The sequence below is a fragment of the Xenopus tropicalis genome, chromosome 5 (genome assembly GCF_000004195.4).
Source record: "Xenopus tropicalis strain Nigerian chromosome 5, UCB_Xtro_10.0, whole genome shotgun sequence".
NCBI classification, from domain to species: domain Eukaryota; kingdom Metazoa; phylum Chordata; class Amphibia; order Anura; family Pipidae; genus Xenopus; species Xenopus tropicalis.
The window spans coordinates 85,964,585-85,985,541 of record NC_030681.2 but is presented as its reverse complement, the minus strand read 5'-3'; the positions used below and the strand labels follow the sequence as shown (position 1 = coordinate 85,985,541).

General features: G+C 38.6%; 1 protein-coding gene across 1 annotated transcript in view; it reads right to left on the bottom strand.

Annotated features, from left to right (window-relative positions):
* LOC101735178 (gamma-aminobutyric acid receptor subunit rho-1) overlaps window positions 1-20,584 on the bottom strand; it is a 32,724-nt gene extending 12,140 nt beyond the window's left edge. The window contains exons 1-3 of the mRNA XM_031902845.1: window positions 20,488-20,584; window positions 6,450-6,503; window positions 2,370-2,476 (exon numbers count right to left, since the gene is read on the bottom strand). Of these exons, the coding sequence (XP_031758705.1) occupies window positions 2,370-2,476; window positions 6,450-6,503; window positions 20,488-20,552 (226 nt within the window). The 5' untranslated portion in view covers window positions 20,553-20,584. The remainder of the gene's footprint in view (window positions 1-2,369; window positions 2,477-6,449; window positions 6,504-20,487) is intronic.
* Between the last annotated feature and the right edge of the window lie 373 nt (window positions 20,585-20,957).

Here is a 20,957-nt window from a genome sequence, read left to right as displayed (position 1 = left end):
ATTGATTCTGTGGACAGGTGTCTTTTATACAGGTGACTAGTTAAGACAGGTGTCCTTAATGAGGTTGACTAATTGAGTAGAAGTGTCTAACCACTCTGTGGGAGCCAGAACTCTTAATGGTTGGTAGGGGTTCAAAAACTTATTTCACTCAATGAAATGCAAATCAGTTGCTATCTTTTATTTAAAGTTATTTTTTCGATTTTCCTTTTGATGTGCTATCTGCCACTGTTAAAATAAACCTACCATTGAAATGATACTGTTCTGAGACTTTTCATTTCTTTGTCATTGGACAAACTTACAAAATCAGTGAGGGGTCAAATAATTATTTCCTCCACTGTACAAACATATATATTTTTTTTAATATTTAAAATATTAATATGAGTAAACAATGGAAGAACTATTGTATGTTTAATACAGTTGATTGATACTGTATAAACTCCTATTTTTTCCTCATATAATTATATATTTAGGGGCAGATTTATCAAAATAAATAAAAATACACACAAAAATACATAAAAGCTCCCCCACATTCTAATTATTACCATGGGATTTTTAGAAGGGTATTTATCAATGGGTGAAAGCTAGAACAACTTGATAAATTCCATAGAAATGAAAAGAATGTGGGGTGAGGTTTTATTAATTAAACTGTAAACTCAAATTTTGCTAAATCAGCCCCTTAATAAGATGGTTGTTAATCAAAAATCAATTTTGTTTTTTTCTCAACTATTAAATGTGAATATACCTACAAGTATTTTTTGAAACCTCCAATAGGCCAAATGATCAGATCATACTAATTAAACCCAGCCTGTTTGTGGCCAAATCGGTTTAAGATATGCTGGTTTGCATAAATGTATGCCCAGCTCTACACCAAAGCACACACAGTTTTTTACTTCAGTTCAAAAAAGAAATATGGGATAAGTAGCTGAATAGTCAGGAGAAAACAGTGTTAAACTGAGAAACTATGGAGTTAAATAGTTTTTTTCATTCTAGTAGCCTGTAAAGTTGTGATGTTTAAAAAAGAGACATGGAGTACTTTGCACCTTTGCACTTTCTTTTAAAGAAAGATAGAAATTATATTAGAAGAGATAAGAAAGGATAATGACAAGAAATAAAATAAAATGCCACGTTAAAGAGGATCTGATGTAAAAATCAATTATGTTCTAGGGGTGAAAAGAAGAACTTAATCCCACCTGTATAAAAATAACTGTGTTTGTCTCAAAGCCCTTTCTGATTGGAAAGCATCATCACACAGCTCCCTCACCTTAAATTATAGTGATTAGCAGAGTTACCAAGGAAAGTCAAAACCTATTAAGCACACTATTAAATAGTACTACTATTGCTGTGTAAAAACTCTATATTCCTGGCTTGCCTAATGAAAGATTTACAGAGATACACATACTAGAACCTACATACTTGTTTCAGTGAACGGCGCCGCCATCTTGTCCAGCATGTCTGTATGGGCTGAAAAGCACAAGCCAGCCCCCCTCCAATCCCCGCCCCTGTCACAAAGCCTCCGCTGCTCCCCGCTCCTGCCACAAACCCCCCCTGCTCCCCGCTCCTGCCACAAACCCTCCGCCGCTCCCCGCACCTGCCCCCCCACTCCTCCCACCTGCATGTCAGAGTTCTCCGTCGCTGCATCGCCATGGCAACCAGACGCTCCTGCTGTGTGCGCATGCGCCGCCTACAGTAACAAGTCGCCAAGTCTGGGAAGGAGCGATGCATTATGGGAATCTTCTCTACCCAGCTCAGCGTTTTTTTTTCCTGTTTGGCTTCTGATCTTCTGAACGGGTAAAGTATGGGGAGACTTAAGGGCACTATTGAGACAACTGAAGGTATGCCTGCAGCTTGAGATTAACTCTTTACTAGCCTTTCCTTCTCCTTTAATAAGGAATGATTTAAAATGTCTGCACATGGCTTCATTAACCTCTGTGCAGCCCTACCTACATTTGTTTTATATGTGCACTTGTGATAGGCGACTGTCGGAGATGCAGCACCATTGCTGCATATAGTAGAGGGGGTACAGTGGTACAGACTCCTTGGTCGCTGGCTCCAGTCGCAAACATTCTTGCTGCTACCACTTTGCACCAATGTTTGCAAGCCTTTTATATTGAAACTGAAAAGATGCTTAAATAGGGCCAGTATATTAAATGAAAAAAACAAGTAGTCCACTATAGCAAAAAGTAAAGGTTTTATTTCAGTTACCCTATCTGTGAGCAAAAAACACAACAGAAGATTAGCGATGCATTTCATTTTATCTCCAATCAAATTGAATTTGATTTTGACATTTATTTTGCTAATGTCCATATGGCTATGTAGACATTAAAAAATAGTGAAAAACGGTATTGACTCAATATCATAATCATACATACCCCCAAATCCAGGTCTCATGGTGAAGTCGTGATCATCTATTCTGAGAAGCTGCTCTGACTTTGTGAGTGGAGACTTTGTGATGTCGGGACTTCTCTTAAATACAGGGCTACAAAACATAAAGAGCTTTGAAGGATATCTGCTACTTCTATTAGTTTTACTTCATTCTTGAAATTAAATGTGTTTTTATTGCATATATGCAGTATAGCAATAACTGAATAAAATATTAAATGCAATTGGTAAAAGTAAGTAGAAGTGGAGTGCTACATGGTTTAGGAAAGGGCCCAAAGCTTTTTAGGCTTTTTGGAAATAGCATTTGGAAATAAAGCTGTGGAAGACCAGCTTGTATGTCTTGAGAAAGACTTGGGCAGTGGGCAGAAACATGGCAGACAAGCCTTATTCCGGATATATTTAGAGGATCTGCAACAACATAAAGCAGTGGTTGATTGATTAAAAGCTCCCCTTGAGGTCTGACATTTCTTCCCACTTAGCTCATTATAAGGTTATGGGTATATGAAAACATTGCTGTATCAACACTAATTCCAAGAATATTATAGCGTATAGCTTTCCCATGTTTAACCCTAATGTACCTTCATGCTGGGATTTCTAGGAGTTTCTAGGGTTGAAATCAGTCATTCTCTCCAAATCTTACCATAACTGGCCTTTGGCCAGGGCCCCAACCATTGCTCTGGGACCCTCTACGGTGACCATTGCCACAGTTTAGGAACCATTGCTTAAAGAACAAAGTGCTTATTGAATCGAGATAACGCTAATTTCTAACCAACAAGTGGAGAACACATTTTTCAAGCCAAGGAACAATTTATTTATTGATGTGGAGAGGCGCAAAAAAAACATTTCCAATATTACAATAAAGAAGTTCTAAGAGTTAAAACTTCTGCATCCCCCCTGAGGGACACATGCTATTGCATAGATATATATCAGCACTGCATACAAGACAAAGGAAAGCACACAGAGGAATATGAAGCTTTGTGACAGGTTGCTAAGCTAAGCAATAGATAACAAAATGTCGAAAATAAAAGCCTGCTGGCATAATTCCAAGAATAAATGGAGATCACCCTGGGTATGTGATGCCACAAGCATATAAACTGCTTATCTTCTGCTCTATTTTTACTAACTGGGCTATCAACAGATTTACAAATATGACACATAGAAATAATATCAAATATTTCTTGCTACTGGATTTGGCAGGATTTAGGATGTGATTTCCAGGTCACCAAATGCACATGGCCAGTTAGAGCATGGAGGCCTGAAATTTCCAAATGAAGAAATAATTATAGCACTGAACTAAAACAAACTCATGTTCCAGCTATTATGGCACTACAATTCATATGATTCTAGCACAGCCATAATAAGAAAATATTATTTTTATATCATGTACACATTTATTCATAAAGATATAAACAGGTCGGATTGCATTCTAATAGATTTCATACTTAAATTACTAAATAATTGCTCTTTAAATTAAATGAATTGTCTATTTTTATAAAGTCATAAAAATTCATACTACTGTACCTATTCACCCATAGGTCAGTTCCTTAGACATAGGAGAAACTGTACTATGAAGGATAGCTTTGACAGCCAGGCAGTACAATTAAATGAGAAAAAAGCTTAACCAAAGAAGCAGAAATATTGTACAGGTATGGGGTCTGGAAACCTGCTATCCAGAAAGCCCCAAATTAAGGGAAGGAGATCTTCCATAGACTTCATTTTAATTAAATCATTTATATTTTTAAAAATCATTCCCCTTTCTCTGTAATAATAAAAAAGTACCTTGTACTTGATCCCAACTAAGATATAATTAATTCTTGCTGGAGGCAATCAGGTTTAATTCATATTTAAATTATTTCTTAGTAGACTTAAGGTATAGAAACTCAAATTAAGGAAAGATCCCTTATCCTGAAAACCCCAGGTCCGGAGTATTATGGATAACACGCCCCATACCTGTACATTTTGTTTTGTACCAGCTCAGGGCAATAACAACCATTAAGCAGTTAAGATCTGTGCCTCCAAAGATGCCCCAGTAGCTCCCCATCTTCTTTTCTGCTGCACGTGCGATATGCCGAGCTTAGGGACTGACTCAAAATATACTGTATATACAGAATATAAATGTCACCATACAAGGCTGATTAGAATATAATTCAGATTCTCCATACAAAGCAGCTCAGAAACTACTATACTGTAGGCAAAACTTCGTTTTCTTCATGATAATTTGTGATGTCACTGACACCAAACCTCCCAAGCAGTCCCCATTTTGACAGCTCAGCCTGCAGTCCCCGATTCCTTCTGAAAAGTCCCTCATTTCCCTTTGATTTCTTGCACTAAACCTGCACTGAACGCTAAAAACGATACAATGTTTCTCGAACTTAATTTAAAAAGTAGCTTTTGGCAGAGGGCGTAGAAAAGTTGTAGCCATATTCACTTTTAGGGTTTAGTTCTCCTTTGATGATAATCTGAAAGGTTCTACCTTTATAAGGGATCTAAAAAGAAGGAAGAGATTGTTCCTATTAGTGTCAAATCCCCTTTGGTGTTGGGATTCACAAGTGGTGATACTAATAACATATATACTTGGGGATGAATTAACTAGATCCTAAATTGTCTTTGTATATTGGATCTAAACTTGGAATTTAAAGAGATAATTTCTTCTATTTAATTTGACAATGTGTTTTTTTCATAGAAAAAGTTAGGTATATCTTGTCAACCTAAAAATCACTTATCTAATTGTCAATATGGGATCATTGACTGCTATTTTTCTGTTATACAGGTAGCCCCTAGTCATAAAAAACTTGATTGCTAAACCCCCTTGGATGCCCAACTTTTGATTAGGCCCCGCCCCCTTAGCGGCTAACCAGGTTGCAGATATAGGAAAACATCACGGTTTCTTTAATTCAGCCCATGTTTTTTTTTACTCCCAAATTTCATTCTAGGTTTTTGTTTCAGGCATACATAGAAGAGCAAATAGACTCCCTCCCCAAACTTCACCCTAACTGGCCTTAAGATGGAGCACTCCTTCATACCCCTCTAGGAGAACCAGTCTATGGCTACCAGATCAGGTACAAGGACATGACTAGAAAGGCAGTTAGAAAGGCCGCACTGATTGCAATGTAATTTAAACCCAATGACTGCAGTTCTGCAACACAGATTCTTTAGACATGTAAATGAAGGAGAGAATAGCAAACAAATAAGAGACAAATATAGTATATGGATAATTGGGGGGGGGGAGAAGAGCATGGAACATGGGAAGGGGACTAAATAGAAGAGAAAAGTAATATGTTCAGTGAAAGCACCAATAAAAGGGGTTTTTACCATATTATTGCTGCCAATAGTTAACAATTAATTTAGCCTCCCCAACAAGTAACCAACTGATATATATATATCCAGTAATGACTTGTTGTCAGTTCTTGCTTGCTTATTACAGAAAACATTTGACACAAGAACATTGTATTTAAATAACCCTTCCCTTTTTCCCTTCTGTCCCCCCCTCACTTTTGCTATGCTTAAAGTTTAATAAACAATTTGATTTTATTTTACAAATATTAACAATATTTACAATATCATGCCATTTCTTAAAACAACAACAAGAGGATTCCTACTATATATAGCATAAAAATACCAAAACTCTAAACACAGTGGGAGAAATTTATCAACACTGGGCAAAATTGCCCATGAACAGTAACCCATGGCAACCAATCAGATTGTTGCATTCATTGTTCTACCTGCAGCTGGCTGAAAAAAAAGCAATTTGCTGATTGGTTGCTATGGGTTACTGCCAAGGGGCAAATTTGCCCAGTGTGCCTCCTTTACTAGAGAGGCAAAGTTGAAAAAACATTCACAATTCAAAGTTTTTATTTTACTCCATCCAGCATTTGTCCTGCTGCAATGTGGATACTGAAAATTGTGGCAACATTTAGAGCCAGTTGTAGATCACACAGAATTGACATCCATCCATGACAAATTAGGAATTTTAAAGGTGAAACATAAAAGTATTTACAAATCCTGCATATCATGACGTGGCAATAACAGTAAGTAACTAAGATACAGATACAGAAAATAAGATACTGTACCTGCCTTGCTTGTGTGACTCCTGATGCACTTCCCTTCTCTGTCTGTGTGGCCTACTGAAATAGACAAATGGGAAAATAAACCACATTAGAATAAATATCTCCCTTATTTGTAGGTAATACGAATTAATTCATTAATTAATATTAATTCCCCAGAAATCAAGGTCTATCACTAAACAATGTAATAACAAAGAAACTAATTAAGTCAAGTACAAATTGTTTTGTACAGTACATAAGAATTCTTGTGCAGCACAGGGTATTAAGACACATTTAGATTTTAGCAATGTAATAATGTAATACAGAGTATAATACTAATGTGCAGTGAGTACTAGTATATATTATAATACTTAAACAGTGCAGTGAGTTCATGAGGTAATATGAGGCCTTGTTTGCTTTCCTTTCATCTGGACTCCTTTGCAGTTTGCCTGACTGCTCTTGGAAAGAAGCAGTTAAATAGTCTTTTACTTCTAGTTTTTATGCTTTCAGGCCTGTTGTGCCAGATGAATAGTTTATGCCCTGGTGACTCGAGTCGCTGGTAATGACTTTCATTTTGTTCTTATATCTGGCAGTGTCTGTGATGCTGCCATACCACACCGTTATGTTGGCAGTTAAAATGCTTTTGACTGTGGCTCTAACAGGTAGTTAGTGCCATCTTATTGACACCACATCACTTCAATTTCCTAAGGAAATGAAGACGTTAATGAGCTTTTTGGACTATGGCCTTAGTATCGTCAGTCCATTTAAGGGGATTGGCGATATATAGAACTGAGAATTTGAAGCTCTCTACTTGCTCAGCTTTTACACCTCAAGTTTTTAAGGGTTTGTTTCCTGAAATCTATGATCAACTCTTTTGTTTTTGTTATGTTGAGAACCAGGTCATGTTTTCTGGTGTACTTAATAAGGTTGCACACTAGCTGTCTGTATTGTGTTTCGTCATCATTCTGGTTGAGGCTGAGCACTGTCATGTCATCTGCAAACTTGAAGACTTTGCAATTATCCACAGGAGATGAGCAAATTTTAAGAACTTTTGTATAGACTCCATCTGGACCTGTAGCTTTACGAGGATTGGCCAGTTTGAAAGATTTAAGAATGTCTAGCTTGGAAACCTGTAGCATAGGGTCAGATTTTGTGGTTTCATGATCTGTAGTCAGGTTTGTTTTTTTTACCTGCGTCTAGGGATGTAGGAATTGTATGTGTATGGTGGTACTTCAAGATCTCTGGTTTGGTTCATACACAGCATCAATTTATGTGTGAACCCAGTTTTAATACTGAAGAAAACTAACCATGCAATTTTAAGGGGGCAGCAAACTATCACATATGCAATGGTTAAGGAAATTGTGTAGAAAGAGTGTTTAGATTATGACACTGAAAGCTAGTAAGGATATCACTTTTTAGGGGTGATAAGGAGGAGGCCCAAAATGATTTTAAAGAAAGACCCAGAAGACTTTGGGCCTGATTCACTAAAGTGCGATAAAACGTGCGCTATTTTTATTGTGCGCTAAAATTTTTACCGCGTCTTAATTTTGACGATTTTTCGCACGATTCACTATAAGCATACTTGCGCTTTTTTACGCGCGATATTGCATGCGTTATTTAACTCGCAAAGACTATTTCAATGCAGTATTTGTAAATTACGCACGCGAATAGTCGCCGCATATGAATGGTAGCATAGAAATAGTGTATAAAAATTGTCGCCGCATATAAATGGTGTATATAAATATTAGCCACATATAAATGGTAGCATATAAATGGTATCATATAAAAAGTAGATGCTTATAAATAGTAGCCACTAGTGATGAGCAAATGTGTTCTGGTTATCTTTAGTGAAAAATTAGCAAATCTTTCGAAAGATCCACGAAACGGCAAAAATGTTGTGCGGGCAAAAAAATTGTTGCCCGTGACCATTATTTTTTGACGCTTGTATCAATTTTTGGATGTGCGGTGAATTTTTGCGTGGCCATTGGCGGATTGTTTTGCAAAACGCATGAAAAAATCCGCCGCGAAAAAATTCAACGCACGTCCAAAAATTTGCTACGAATCCATGCCTGGCGAAACATTTCATCACTTGTAGCCAAATATAAATAGTCGCGCAAATGAACGCACGCCATGTTAGCCATACACGCCAATACTTGCAGAAAATTACTGTATTAAAAGTGAACATTTTGCTGCAAACTGGCGGCTGCGTTACTCTAGGGAAAACACAGACTTGAATAAATAACACTGTAAGTCCATATTTTATTGCAAAAAATCATTTACTGTACTTTTGTATAATTTTTCGCCTGCCTGTAGTAGGTGTTAATTTTCGCATAGCCGAATGCGATATTTAGCGCGCAAAAGTTATAGTGAATCATGTGATCGTATTCTTTTCAGCGCGGAAATTAACGCATGCGATAAAACTAGCGTGAGAAATAACCCATGCGAAAATTTCAATTTATCGCACGCGATAATACTATGGTGAATCGCGCGCAAATTATCGCGTCTTTTTTAACGCAAAAAATCGTGCGATAATTTTTATCGCACTTTAATGAATCAGGCCCTTTAGGTTTCATTTATAGCTGCAATGTAGACCTCCTGTATTTGTAACCTTTAAAGGAGAACTAAACCCTAAAAATGAATATGGCTATAGATGCCATAGATGCTATAGATATTTTATAAAACAAACTTATTACACCAGCACCACCAGCATTTCTATATTACTAATGGTCCAGTCCTTAAAAGCTGTTACAGGAGCTTCCCATTTTGGATTCTGTTAGAAGCATCTGTAACACTCACATGCTCAATGTGCTCTGAGCAGCTGATTAGAAGCTAAGCTTAGGGGTCATCACAAATTGTCAAGCAGAAAATGAGGTTTGCCTTTACTATAAGCTGATGCTATAGTGATTATTATTAACTTCTGATACAAGTAACTAATAATCTGTATTGTTTTACAGTGATATTTATATTCTATAGCTACAGTATATTGCGAGTCAGTCCCTAAGCTCAGTCACTGAGCGTTACACAGAGCATGTGCAGAAAAAAGATAGGGAGTTACTGGGAGCATTTGTGAGAAACAGGTTTTCACTGCTAAAGAGCTGTGGTTGCCTGGGGTTGTTACAGAAGCCCAAAACATATTGTACAGGTATAGTACCCGTTATCCAGAATGCTTGGGACCAAAGGCATTCCGGATAAAGGGTCTTTCCGTAATTTGGATCTCCATACCTTAAAGGACAATGAAAGGTTAATATATATTAAACGTAAGTCTAAAGGAATTCTTTTTAAGTACTTACTGCATATGTAAATTCCCAGATCCCTGCTTGCTTCTCTGAGATATGGTGCTGGCAGCCTACAGCAGTGTGAAGACTACAGTGACATCACTGAAATCTCTCTTCCCTTCCTGTAGGCTGCCAGCGGCAGCCTTCCTATTCTCTGAGCATGTGTGTAACTTGATCCTGTCTCCTGTTCTGAGCTACACATGCCCACCAGCCAATCAGAAGCGGATCTGGCAGAGGGGAGGGAATGAAACACATGTGCAGTATGAAGCAAGGAGGGAAAGGAAGGGAGAATACCTTTTTAGAGATGGCTGCCTGTTCTAGAAAATGTGAAGTAAGTGTGACTGAGTAAATATTTGATTAGGTGAGCCAAAAGTATGGAGTTTTTACTAAACAATAGGAGGACTATTGGGCAGTATACTATTTAAATTTTGACTTGCATTCTCCTTTAAGTCTACTAAAGAATCAATAAAACATTAATTAAACCCAATAGCATTGTTTTGCATCCAATAAGGATTATTTAAATCTTAGTTGGGATCAATAACAAGGTACTCTTTTATTACTACAGAGAAAAAAGAAATCAGTTTTAAATTTCTCAATTATTTGATTAAAATGGAGTCTATGGGAGACGGTTATTCCGTAATTCAGAACTTTCTGGATAATGGGTTTCCGGATAAGGGATCCCATACCTGCACTACATTTCTGCCATACTTCTTTAGTTAGGCTTTAGTCCTCTTTCAACAGACACAACAAATACAAACAGATAAGTTCTCCTGTTTGTTGGTACTGAACTCAGGACCCCAGCACTGCTGACCACTGAGCTACTGTAGATTCAAAATATTTGGTGGCATATGAGAGAACAAAAAAAAAAAAAAATCCAAGTTCTGTAAATTTACTACTTGATCACCCAGGATCAACTTTATAGTTGCAGGACTTTATTAGTGGGACAAAAGATTCCGGGGTTTTAGTTTAGTTAGCTTATATTATAAATTTTACAACATTTTTACAGCTTTGGGGACAGGAATTCCTTGGAAGTTATATTTCTAACATGTTGACTTTTTCTAACCCAAATGTTATATATTACAAACAAGTAAGTTGTCCTTTAAGGTTGATGTGTTTTGCCCTGCTCTGATTTTGGTCACTTTTCTTAGTACTGTGCCAGATTCTCAGTGTTTATTGATGATTAAGATGATTAAGATGATTTTATGTGGAGATGATCTTTTTCTTTTTTGTTAGGATAGAGCTACTAGGGATACGGTGAATCCAGGATTCGGTTCGGTATTCGGCCACGATTTGGCCTTTTTTCGGCAGGATTAAGATTCGACCGAATCCACGGTCCTGGCAAGCCACCATTCTAGGTTCAGTGAGATGATGTTGTTTCTAATCCACAGGTCACAAAATGATCAGCTTTCTGATGCTGTCTGCACAAGACTGCATGAAGTGGAGATATTAGGCACTGGAGCAATGGCATCCATTCTTTGCTCTGGGATTGTAAAATATATTGCCTTCTTTAACATAAATTTAATGACTAGGGCTTAAGCTTAACATACTTTTTGCCCTTTGTTTTAATGATGAAAAATTTATGTTTTTGTTATTTCTTAAGATAAACAGTGCAAACAAGGAAACTGAAGCTGCTTCATATTTGGGCCTTGTGAGTTGGAAAACTAGATTACCAGAGCTCTGAAATTTGCCATGTATAATGGACAAACCAGTCAGAACAAGGGAAGAAGGCAGTGCATAATGGTCGTCATCTACCTCACAAGAACCAAACGTGCAGTAACTACAATTCTTCTGTTTTCTGTTTAAAACAATATATATACTGTATATATATATATATGTAAAAAATTGTTTATCTGATTTGCACCCAGGTTGTTATCCCTATAAGTGTGTGCCTCAGCCTTTTTATATATATATATATATATATATATATATATATATATATATATATATATATATATACTGTATATATATATATATGGAGAGGAGAACAGCACTCACAGGAAATTTCACACTGGAGACATCAGATGGTGTGTAAAAAGTGAGGTTTTTTATTAGTCCGACGTTTCAGTTCCTCCTGGAACTTTCATCAGGGAACTTTTGGAACTTTTCTCCCTGATGAAAGTTCCAGGAGGAACTGAAACGTCGGACTAATAAAAAACCTCACTTTTTACACGCCATCTGATGTCTCCAGTGTGAAATTTCCTGTGAGTGCCATTCTCCTCTGCTTATCTACACTTTGCTACATTGTCCAGGCACCCAGGTAGCGTCCCATACTATTGGTGTGCAGCTTAATAACTGTTTATATATATATATATTTGGCTTGTAGACAGGCACTCACATCACAGAAAGAGTAGCGATGCCTGGGTGCAGTCCCAACAAATTAAGGAATAGTAGCAATTGAAGATGTCCCGCACTCACAGGTCTTAGGTGAAATAAAAGGTGTTTATTCAATCCACATCTTAGATGTGGATTGAATAAACACCTTTTATTTCACCTAAGACCTGTGAGTGCGGGACATCTTCAATTGCTACTATATATACTGTATATATATATATAGCTGATGATCATGCCAGCCTAAATCTAACCCCAAGCATTAAAGGAGCAGTATACGCTAAAGCAGCATACTTTAAATATGCTGAAGTCCTATTGTTTGCACTCATGCTAAACAAGGGTGTATACTGCTCCTTTAATGCTTGGGGTTAGATTTGGGCTGGCATGATCATCAGCTTGTATTGCCTGACATGAAAGCCTTGTGTTAGAGAATATGTCATTCTGTCAGTGAATCATCAAAGAAATATGTGGTTTGAAGTGACATGTCGTGTAGAATATTTGTGTTATTCTTGCCCTCCTCTTAATCTCCTCAAGGTTAACCCTTTAAGTGCCAAGGGACGTAGATTCTACGTCCCAGGTACCAAGGGACCAAAGTGCCATGGGACGTAGAATCTACGTCCAATGGCACTGTCGGGTTTACAAGCGCTGCGCTCGCTTTTAAAGCAGCGCAGCGCTTGTAAACCCCTCAGATCCCCCTAGGCAACGAGCAGAGTAAGACATACTCACCGATCCGGGTCCCCGAGCCGCACCGATCGCGTCGCCAGCCAATGACAGCAGTGGACACGCGTTGATGACGTGTCCACTGCTGTCCCTTTAAATAGCGCCGCCTACTGTCGGCTCCCTCACTCCTGCTGCGCACTTCGGACGAGATGGAGCTCCCCTGCTGCCTTCCTGCTGGATTGATCGCCCCTGATCGCCCCTGATCGTCTGCCTGCCTTGGGTAAGCTGAACTACAACTCTCTACCACTGTTTATTTTGCTTATTTCTATCTCAACTGTCTAAAAAATTTTTTTTTTTTTTTTTTTGCATTTTTTCTTCTATCTTTGTCATTATTACACTTTTGTACACATACACACTGATTTACAACTTTCCCAAGCACACACAGACACTTACACACACACTTACACTTACACTTTTTTTTTTTCTTTCTTTCTTTTCTTTTCTTTCTGTCTTTGCTTTCTTTGGCAGTCTTTTTTTTTACTAAAACTTTATTTCTGATCTTGCTCTATAATTATCTGATTTATTTGGTTGCATTTTAGTGTTTTTTTGGCATTTTCATAATTGATTTCTGTTTTTGAATTATTCTATTGCACTGTAACTTTTTGTATTGCTATTGGGTGCTGAATTTGCAGTGACGTTGGTGGATCCAGGGCTCTGACCACCGATTTCATTGCAATTATTGTTCTTCTGTTGGTTTAGGTGGTTTTATTGGATTTTACGGTGTTTTATCTTTGCATTGTTCTTTATTGTGTGTTTAGTGCCCCCAAAAAGGTTGCTTTTGCAGTGACATTGGTGGATCCAGGGCTCTTACCGATTTCATTGCAACTATTGTTCTTTGATTGCTTTTAGTGGTTTTATTCCATTTGATTTCAGTTGTTCTAGAAAGGTCCAGAGGTGCTAAGATTGTTCTGGTAGTTTCTATTGCCAAGGGTTAGGCTGATGCCACACGAGGCGTAGGGCTGATTTTTTCAGCAAGTGGAAAAACGCTTGCCGAAAATTCAGCCCTACGCCTGCTACTTGTGCCTGCACCCGAATGAATGGGATACGCTCGGGTGCAGGCACGTGTAGCCGATATACGCATGAAAACGCGAGACTTTGCATTCTCACGCGTTTTCATGCGTATATCGGCTACATGTGCCTGCACCCGAGCGTATCCCATTCATTCGGGTGCAGGCAAAAAAAAAGGGGTGCATAGAGTGCAGCCCCAATATTATGCATTTTCAGGTTTGGCGGCCTATGTGCAACCAGACATAGGTATCGTTTTATTCAGGGGAACTTGCAGATTGATGGTTAGTAAGTTTTTGGTAGTTGCCATGGAGATTTTGGGGAGAAATCTAGGTTTTTTATCTGGTTTTTCCTTGATTTCTGACCAAAATCTAGGTTTGTATCTGGTTTTTCCTTGATTTCTGACCAAAGCGCTGACTTCTGCAAGGGACTGCGGCCACAATTTTCCATGTAGAAAGAGAAGAGTGGCGTCTCTGAATAGCTGAAGGTGTGCACTTTTCGTAAATATATAGATTGTGGGGGTTATCTCACAGGTAGGGGGGGTTAACAGTGAAAAACTGCAGGTAGTGCACATAGAGCGCAGCCCCCAAAATTTCAACTGAAATTGCCCTTATGCATTGCCCCTGTTTGGGGGCATTTGGTGGCCACGTCTTTATGTGCACCCATACATATGGGGTATCGTTTTATTCAGGGGAACTTGCAGATTGATGGTTAGTAAGTTTTTGGTAGTTGCCATGGAGATTTTGGGGAGAAATCTAGGTTTGTATCTGGTTTTTCCTTGATTTCTGACCAAAGCGCTAACTTCTGCAAGGGACTGCGGCCACAATTTTCCATGTAGAAAGAGGAGAGTGGCGTCTCTGAATAGCTGAAGGTGTGCACTTTTCAGAAATATATAGTTTGCGGGGGTTATTTCACAGGTATGGGGGTGTTTAGACTAAATAACTGCAGATAGAGCACAGCCCCCCCTTATGCATTGCCCCTGTTTGGGGGCATTTGGTGGCCACGTCTTTATGTGCACCCATACATATGGGGTATCGTTTTATTCAGGGGAACTTGCAAATTGAGGTTTAGTAAGTTTTTGGTAGTTGCCATGGAGATTTTGGGGAGAAATCTAGGTTTTTATCTGGTTTTTCCTTGATTTCTGACCAAAATCTAGTGTTGTATCTGGTTTTTCCTTGATTTCTGACCAAAGCGCTGACTTCTGCAAGGGACTGCGGCCACAATTTTCCATGTAGAAAGAGAAGAGTGGTGTCTCTGAATAGCTGAAGGTGTGCACTTTTCGTAAATATATAGATTGTGGGGGTATCTCACAGGTAGGGGGGGTTATCACTGAAAAACTGCAGGTAGTGCACATAGAGCGCAGCCCCCAAAATTTCAACTGAAATTCCCCTTATGCATTGCCCCTGTTTTGGGGCATTTGGTGGCCACGTCTTTATGTGCACCCATACATATGGGGTATCGTTTTATTCAGGGGAACTTGCAGATTGATGGTTAGTAAGTTTTTGGTAGTTGCCATGGAGATTTTGGGGAGAAATCTAGGTTTGTATCTGGTTTTTCCTTGATTTCTGACCAAAGCGCTAACTTCTGCAAGGGACTGCGGCCACAATTTTCCATGTAGAAAGAGGAGAGTGGCGTCTCTGAATAGCTGAAGGTGTGCACTTTTCAGAAATATATAGTTTGCGGGGGTTATTTCACAGGTATGGGGGTGTTTAGACTAAATAACTGCAGATAGAGCACAGCCCCCCCTTATGCATTGCCCCTGTTTGGGGGCATTTGGTGGCCACGTCTTTATGTGCACCCATACATATGGGGTATCGTTTTATTCAGGGGAACTTGCAAATTGAGGTTTAGTAAGTTTTTGGTAGTTGCCATGGAGATTTTGGGGAGAAATCTAGGTTTTTATCTGGTTTTTCCTTGATTTCTGACCAAAATCTAGTGTTGTATCTGGTTTTTCCTTGATTTCTGACCAAAGCGCTGACTTCTGCAAGGGACTGCGGCCACAATTTTCCATGTAGAAAGAGAAGAGTGGTGTCTCTGAATAGCTGAAGGTGTGCACTTTTCGTAAATATATAGATTGTGGGGGTATCTCACAGGTAGGGGGGGTTATCACTGAAAAACTGCAGGTAGTGCACATAGAGCGCAGCCCCCAAAATTTCAACTGAAATTCCCCTTATGCATTGCCCCTGTTTTGGGGCATTTGGTGGCCACGTCTTTATGTGCACCCATACATATGGGGTATCGTTTTATTCAGGGGAACTTGCAGATTGATGGTTAGTAAGTTTTTGGTAGTTGCCATGGAGATTTTGGGGAGAAATCTAGGTTTGTATCTGGTTTTTCCTTGATTTCTGACCAAAGCGCTAACTTCTGCAAGGGACTGCGGCCACAATTTTCCATGTAGAAAGAGGAGAGTGGCGTCTCTGAATAGCTGAAGGTGTGCACTTTTCAGAAATATATAGTTTGCGGGGGTTATTTCACAGGTAGGGGGGGTTAACACTGAAAAACTGCAGGTAGTGCACATAGAGCGCAGCCCCCAAAATTTCAACTGAAATTGCCCTTATGCATTGCCCCTGTTTTGGGGCATTTGGTGGCCACGTCTTTATGTGCACCCATACATATGGGGTATCGTTTTATTCAGGGGAACTTGCAGATTGATGGTTAGTAAGTTTTTGGTAGTTGCCATGGAGATTTTGGGGAGAAATCTAGGTTTGTATCTGGTTTTTCCTTGATTTCTGACCAAAGCGCTAACTTCTGCAAGGGACTGCGGCCACAATTTTCCATGTAGAAAGAGGAGAGTGGCGTCTCTGAATAGCTGAAGGTGTGCACTTTTCAGAAATATATAGTTTGCGGGGGTTATTTCACAGGTAGGGGGGGTTAACACTGAAAAACTGCAGGTAGTGCACATAGAGCGCAGCCCCCAAAATTTCAACTGAAATTGCCCTTATGCATTGCCCCTGTTTTGGGGCATTTGGTGGCCACGTCTTTATGTGCACCCATACATATGGGGTATCGTTTTATTCAGGGGAACTTGCAGATTGATGGTTAGTAAGTTTTTGGTAGTTGCCATGGAGATTTTGGGGAGAAATCTAGGTTTGTATCTAGTTTTTCCTTGATTTCTGACCAAAGCGCTGACTTCTGCAAGGGACTGCGGCCACAATTTTCCATGTAGAAAGAGAAGAGTGGTGTCTCTGAATAGCTGAAGGTGTGCACTTTTCAGAAATATATAGTTTGTGGGGGTTATTTCACAGGTAGGGGGGGTTAACACTGAAAAACTGCAGGAAGTGCACATAGAGCGCAGCCCCCACATTTTTAGCTGTAATTGCCCTTGTGCATTGCCCCTGCTTTGGAGTGTTTGGTGCCCATGTCTTTATGTGCACCCATACATATGGGGCATCATTTTATTCAGGAGAAGTTTGTCTTTCAAATATGCCTTTGTTAGAAAATTTTTATGAGATTTTTTTTTGTCAAATCCACATTTGATCATGCGTCCAAGTTTACGTTTTAGAAAAAAAAAAAAATGTCATAAAAAGTTCCAAATTTCACAATGCACTGACAAAAGGTATTTGGCTTTTGAGTGAAAACTACATTGCACCTAGAAACCTGAAGGTCTGTAGTTTCTAAAGATACCAAACATGAGGGGATATTTTAGATTTACATATAAGTTATGCTGCATTAACTGTTACAAGCGCTTTTCTGCTTTGTTCTGGTGTGATATTGTACTAAGTATTGCCTTAGTTTGGGGGTTACTTCTGGACAGGAACTGTGGGGTACCACCACATATTTGGTATCGTTGGAATTGGGAGTATCAGGGCTTTTACAAACAATAAAAAAAAGTGAGTAAAATTAACTTTTCTATGGAAAAAAACCTCAAAATATACAGAAATTTTTCATAATTTTATTTTTTTTTTACATATTTCACCCAAAATACACATCATATCTCCAGAAAAGTTATAAAATTTGGTATGTATGTCGAAGCCCAATTAGTGACGAAAAAAACAATATATAATTTCCCTAGTTTCGTGGAGGTTTTCCTACCAAAAAACATTGTTAAAGTGAATGAGTACAAAATGCTTAAAAAACGTCTGGCACTGGGGGGAACCGAAATGACGAATTCGGCTGGCACTTAAAGGGTTAAATGTCATTTTTCCAAGGAGGGTGATGACAATGTCCTACTTCTTTGCCAAAACTGTACACTGTCCTTTGTTCTAGATCTGGGTTACAAGTTGTGACAATGGGAAGTTCACAAACTATGTAACTTTTCATTCTGCAGCTATCCAGTAAATCAGTGCTGTCCAACATCTGTTGTACAGAGGGCCTACATGGCCTACATGGTAGAGGGTTGATAACAGAAACCGGTTTTGACGACTCACGTTTTTTTAAACCGCACCCACTTCAAACCACACCCATGTTATCACAAGAGCTTTTAAGACCATATCCACACTAATAGTGGTAGGGCAGCAAAAACCCAAATGGTTGGAGCTCACTGTAGGGATATCCTCCTTCATTCATATGTGAAAGAATTATATTATGTCATCAAGGCACACTCTTAAATCCCTATGTCTTCTCCTCCCCTGTGGTCTGAGGTGTGAACAGGTAAACAACAGGTCTGAGCCTGAGGTGTGAACAATGCAGGGGGTGTAAACAGGTAAACGTGTAAAAGGTGTGAACAGTACAGGGTATTACATGTTTAAACAATACAAGGGGTTACAGCCTGTATCTGAGGTGGAACAATGCAAGGGGCCAGTTAATCCCAGTACTGATACCATTTAAGGCTTACACAAAGGTAAACAGTCACATAATCCAGAGAGGTGTGGGACCACACAGAGGGGGGCCGCAGGCTGAGACAATTTGATTGGCTTATTAGAACATTTTATCTACTTATGCAATAGCCTAATAGCCTGATTCTGGAGAGAAATCACACAGAAAATAATATAAGAAAAGTGTGGCTTAAGCTAGAACCAAATTCTACTGTGGATATACAAGTAGCCCAAAGGGTCCCCCAAACCATTTAGCAGCACTTGGATGTAGTCCCACCCTTTTCAAATTCAACAATGGGAATGTGCAATAATATTACAAAAAAAAAAGATTTTTTGGTAATAGTCTTATAGGAAAAAATGACCAGATCACATGAAAATTCAGGGACATATCTAAAATATCCACAAATTCAGCTAGCAGGGCTGAAATGATTGCCATTTATTTTAAAAGCATGTATTTATTACTGTACCTTCTTTTCTCATCTGTTGATACACCATGCACTAGCAAATATGGTGCATTGGTATGGCATTTTCACACTTGCCTCATTTCTATATCCATAGTAAATGGATATTAGTTGGGACTGACAGTCCATCATATACTGTATGTACCAATAATTATATGTTCTTTTCATTTCATACCGTACTATTGATACGTGTATGGCCACTTTACCCTATTCCCACTAATCTGTGCCTGAACACAGTACAGAGTACAGACGCTGTTTAACATGCTAGCATATATATACTGTATATATATATATATATATATATATATATATATATATATATATATATAGGTATATGAGTATGTGATGCATTATCCAAAAACCTGTTATCTAGAAAGTTCCAAAATACAAGAAGGCCACCTCCCACACACTTTTCAAATAATCTTAAATTTTAATACACATTTCCTTTTTCTCTGTAATAATAAAACGGTACCCTGTACTTAATCCCAACTAAGATATAATTAATATAATAATTAACCATCCTACTGGGTTTAATTAATGTTTTTTTGGTAGACTTAAGGTATGGAGATCCAAATTATGGAAATACCCTTTATTCAAAAAAACCAAAATCCTGGACATTCTGGATAACAGGTCCTATCACTGTATCAATAATCTCTTACCCAAGATCTCCAACAAAGTGTTGAATTGCTATATGACACCTGTTACAGCCCCACTAGGAGGCCTATTTATTATGCTGTGTAGAATGAAATTCTCCAAAAAAAATGGCGTAAAAAGCTGTGCAAAATAAATGGCAAATTTATCAAGGTATGTTTTATGTTGTCAGAATGCCAGATTTGATGCTATTTTACGCTGTTTCAGACCTTGAGTAAGTAAGTTCTGTGGGAAGTTGCTCGAAGAAGAAATGCGTAAAACATTACACTGGTTTTTATGCAAAGAAGCCTAGGAGCTGAATTTTGTCACTGTTTTTGACACCAAAAAATAGACCAAAACAACTTAAACAGGATCTCACACTGCACTGCAGAAGGGTTTTAACATCTGGAATGTATCTATCTAGAATATAATATATGCTAAATGTATATATCCATATATAAATATTGATATATCACTAAAGTAATTAGTAATATAGTTCACTAGGAATATTTCAATACTCAGATAATAATGTTAAGAACACAGGAAATATTAAAAGAGTACAGCACTAGAAGAATAAATAAGGTATATTTGCAATTAGAAAAAAATCAGTATGTCAAACCCCCTAAATAATATAATGATTTCTACCATAGCTGCACATTATTTATTCCTTCACAAATCTAGGGTGAAATAAATGATGGTGGACACACTCCCTTAAGATGCAGCCCAACTCTCTCCTACTAAGGCTTCATTCCCACCCAAAACACTGTGCCACTAGTGCTGCAGAACAGACTTGCTTCACTATAGTAAGCTTCTGCATTTAAATCCCTACATCTGCTTGCAGCTACATTGCATTTTGTGGTGTACATAATATATGCCCCTTTGCAAGACTCACCTGCCCTGTTTGTACAGCTCAGGTACGCCTTTCACACGCTGCTGGGTTCTGCTCTCAGTTGACATTGTCCATCCCCAAAGAAGTAGAAAGATGCAGGTCTGAACATTACTGTTAGTCAGCATGATACCTAGCAGCCTACGGCCCAAAATTAGTCCACGGGAGAAGCTCTAAAACTGAGATCTATCTGGGCCTTCATACATTGTTGGGTCATCTCATTATTAGAAGGATGTTTACCAGTTCAGAGACAAAATGCCAGTCAGTATTTAATCTGGATGCTGGGAAAGCAATTTCCACTAAACCTATAAATCCCTCTACGTCAGATGGCTGGGATTTTCATGCTGAGTAGAATTTGTGTCTCTTTGTGAACTGCTTTTATGTTGTTCCTTGGGGCAGTGCTGTGCAAACAAATAGAATCTGTGAGTCAGGAACAGGGTTGCGAGCAGAAGTCCAGTGCTTGCCCTTAGAATCGT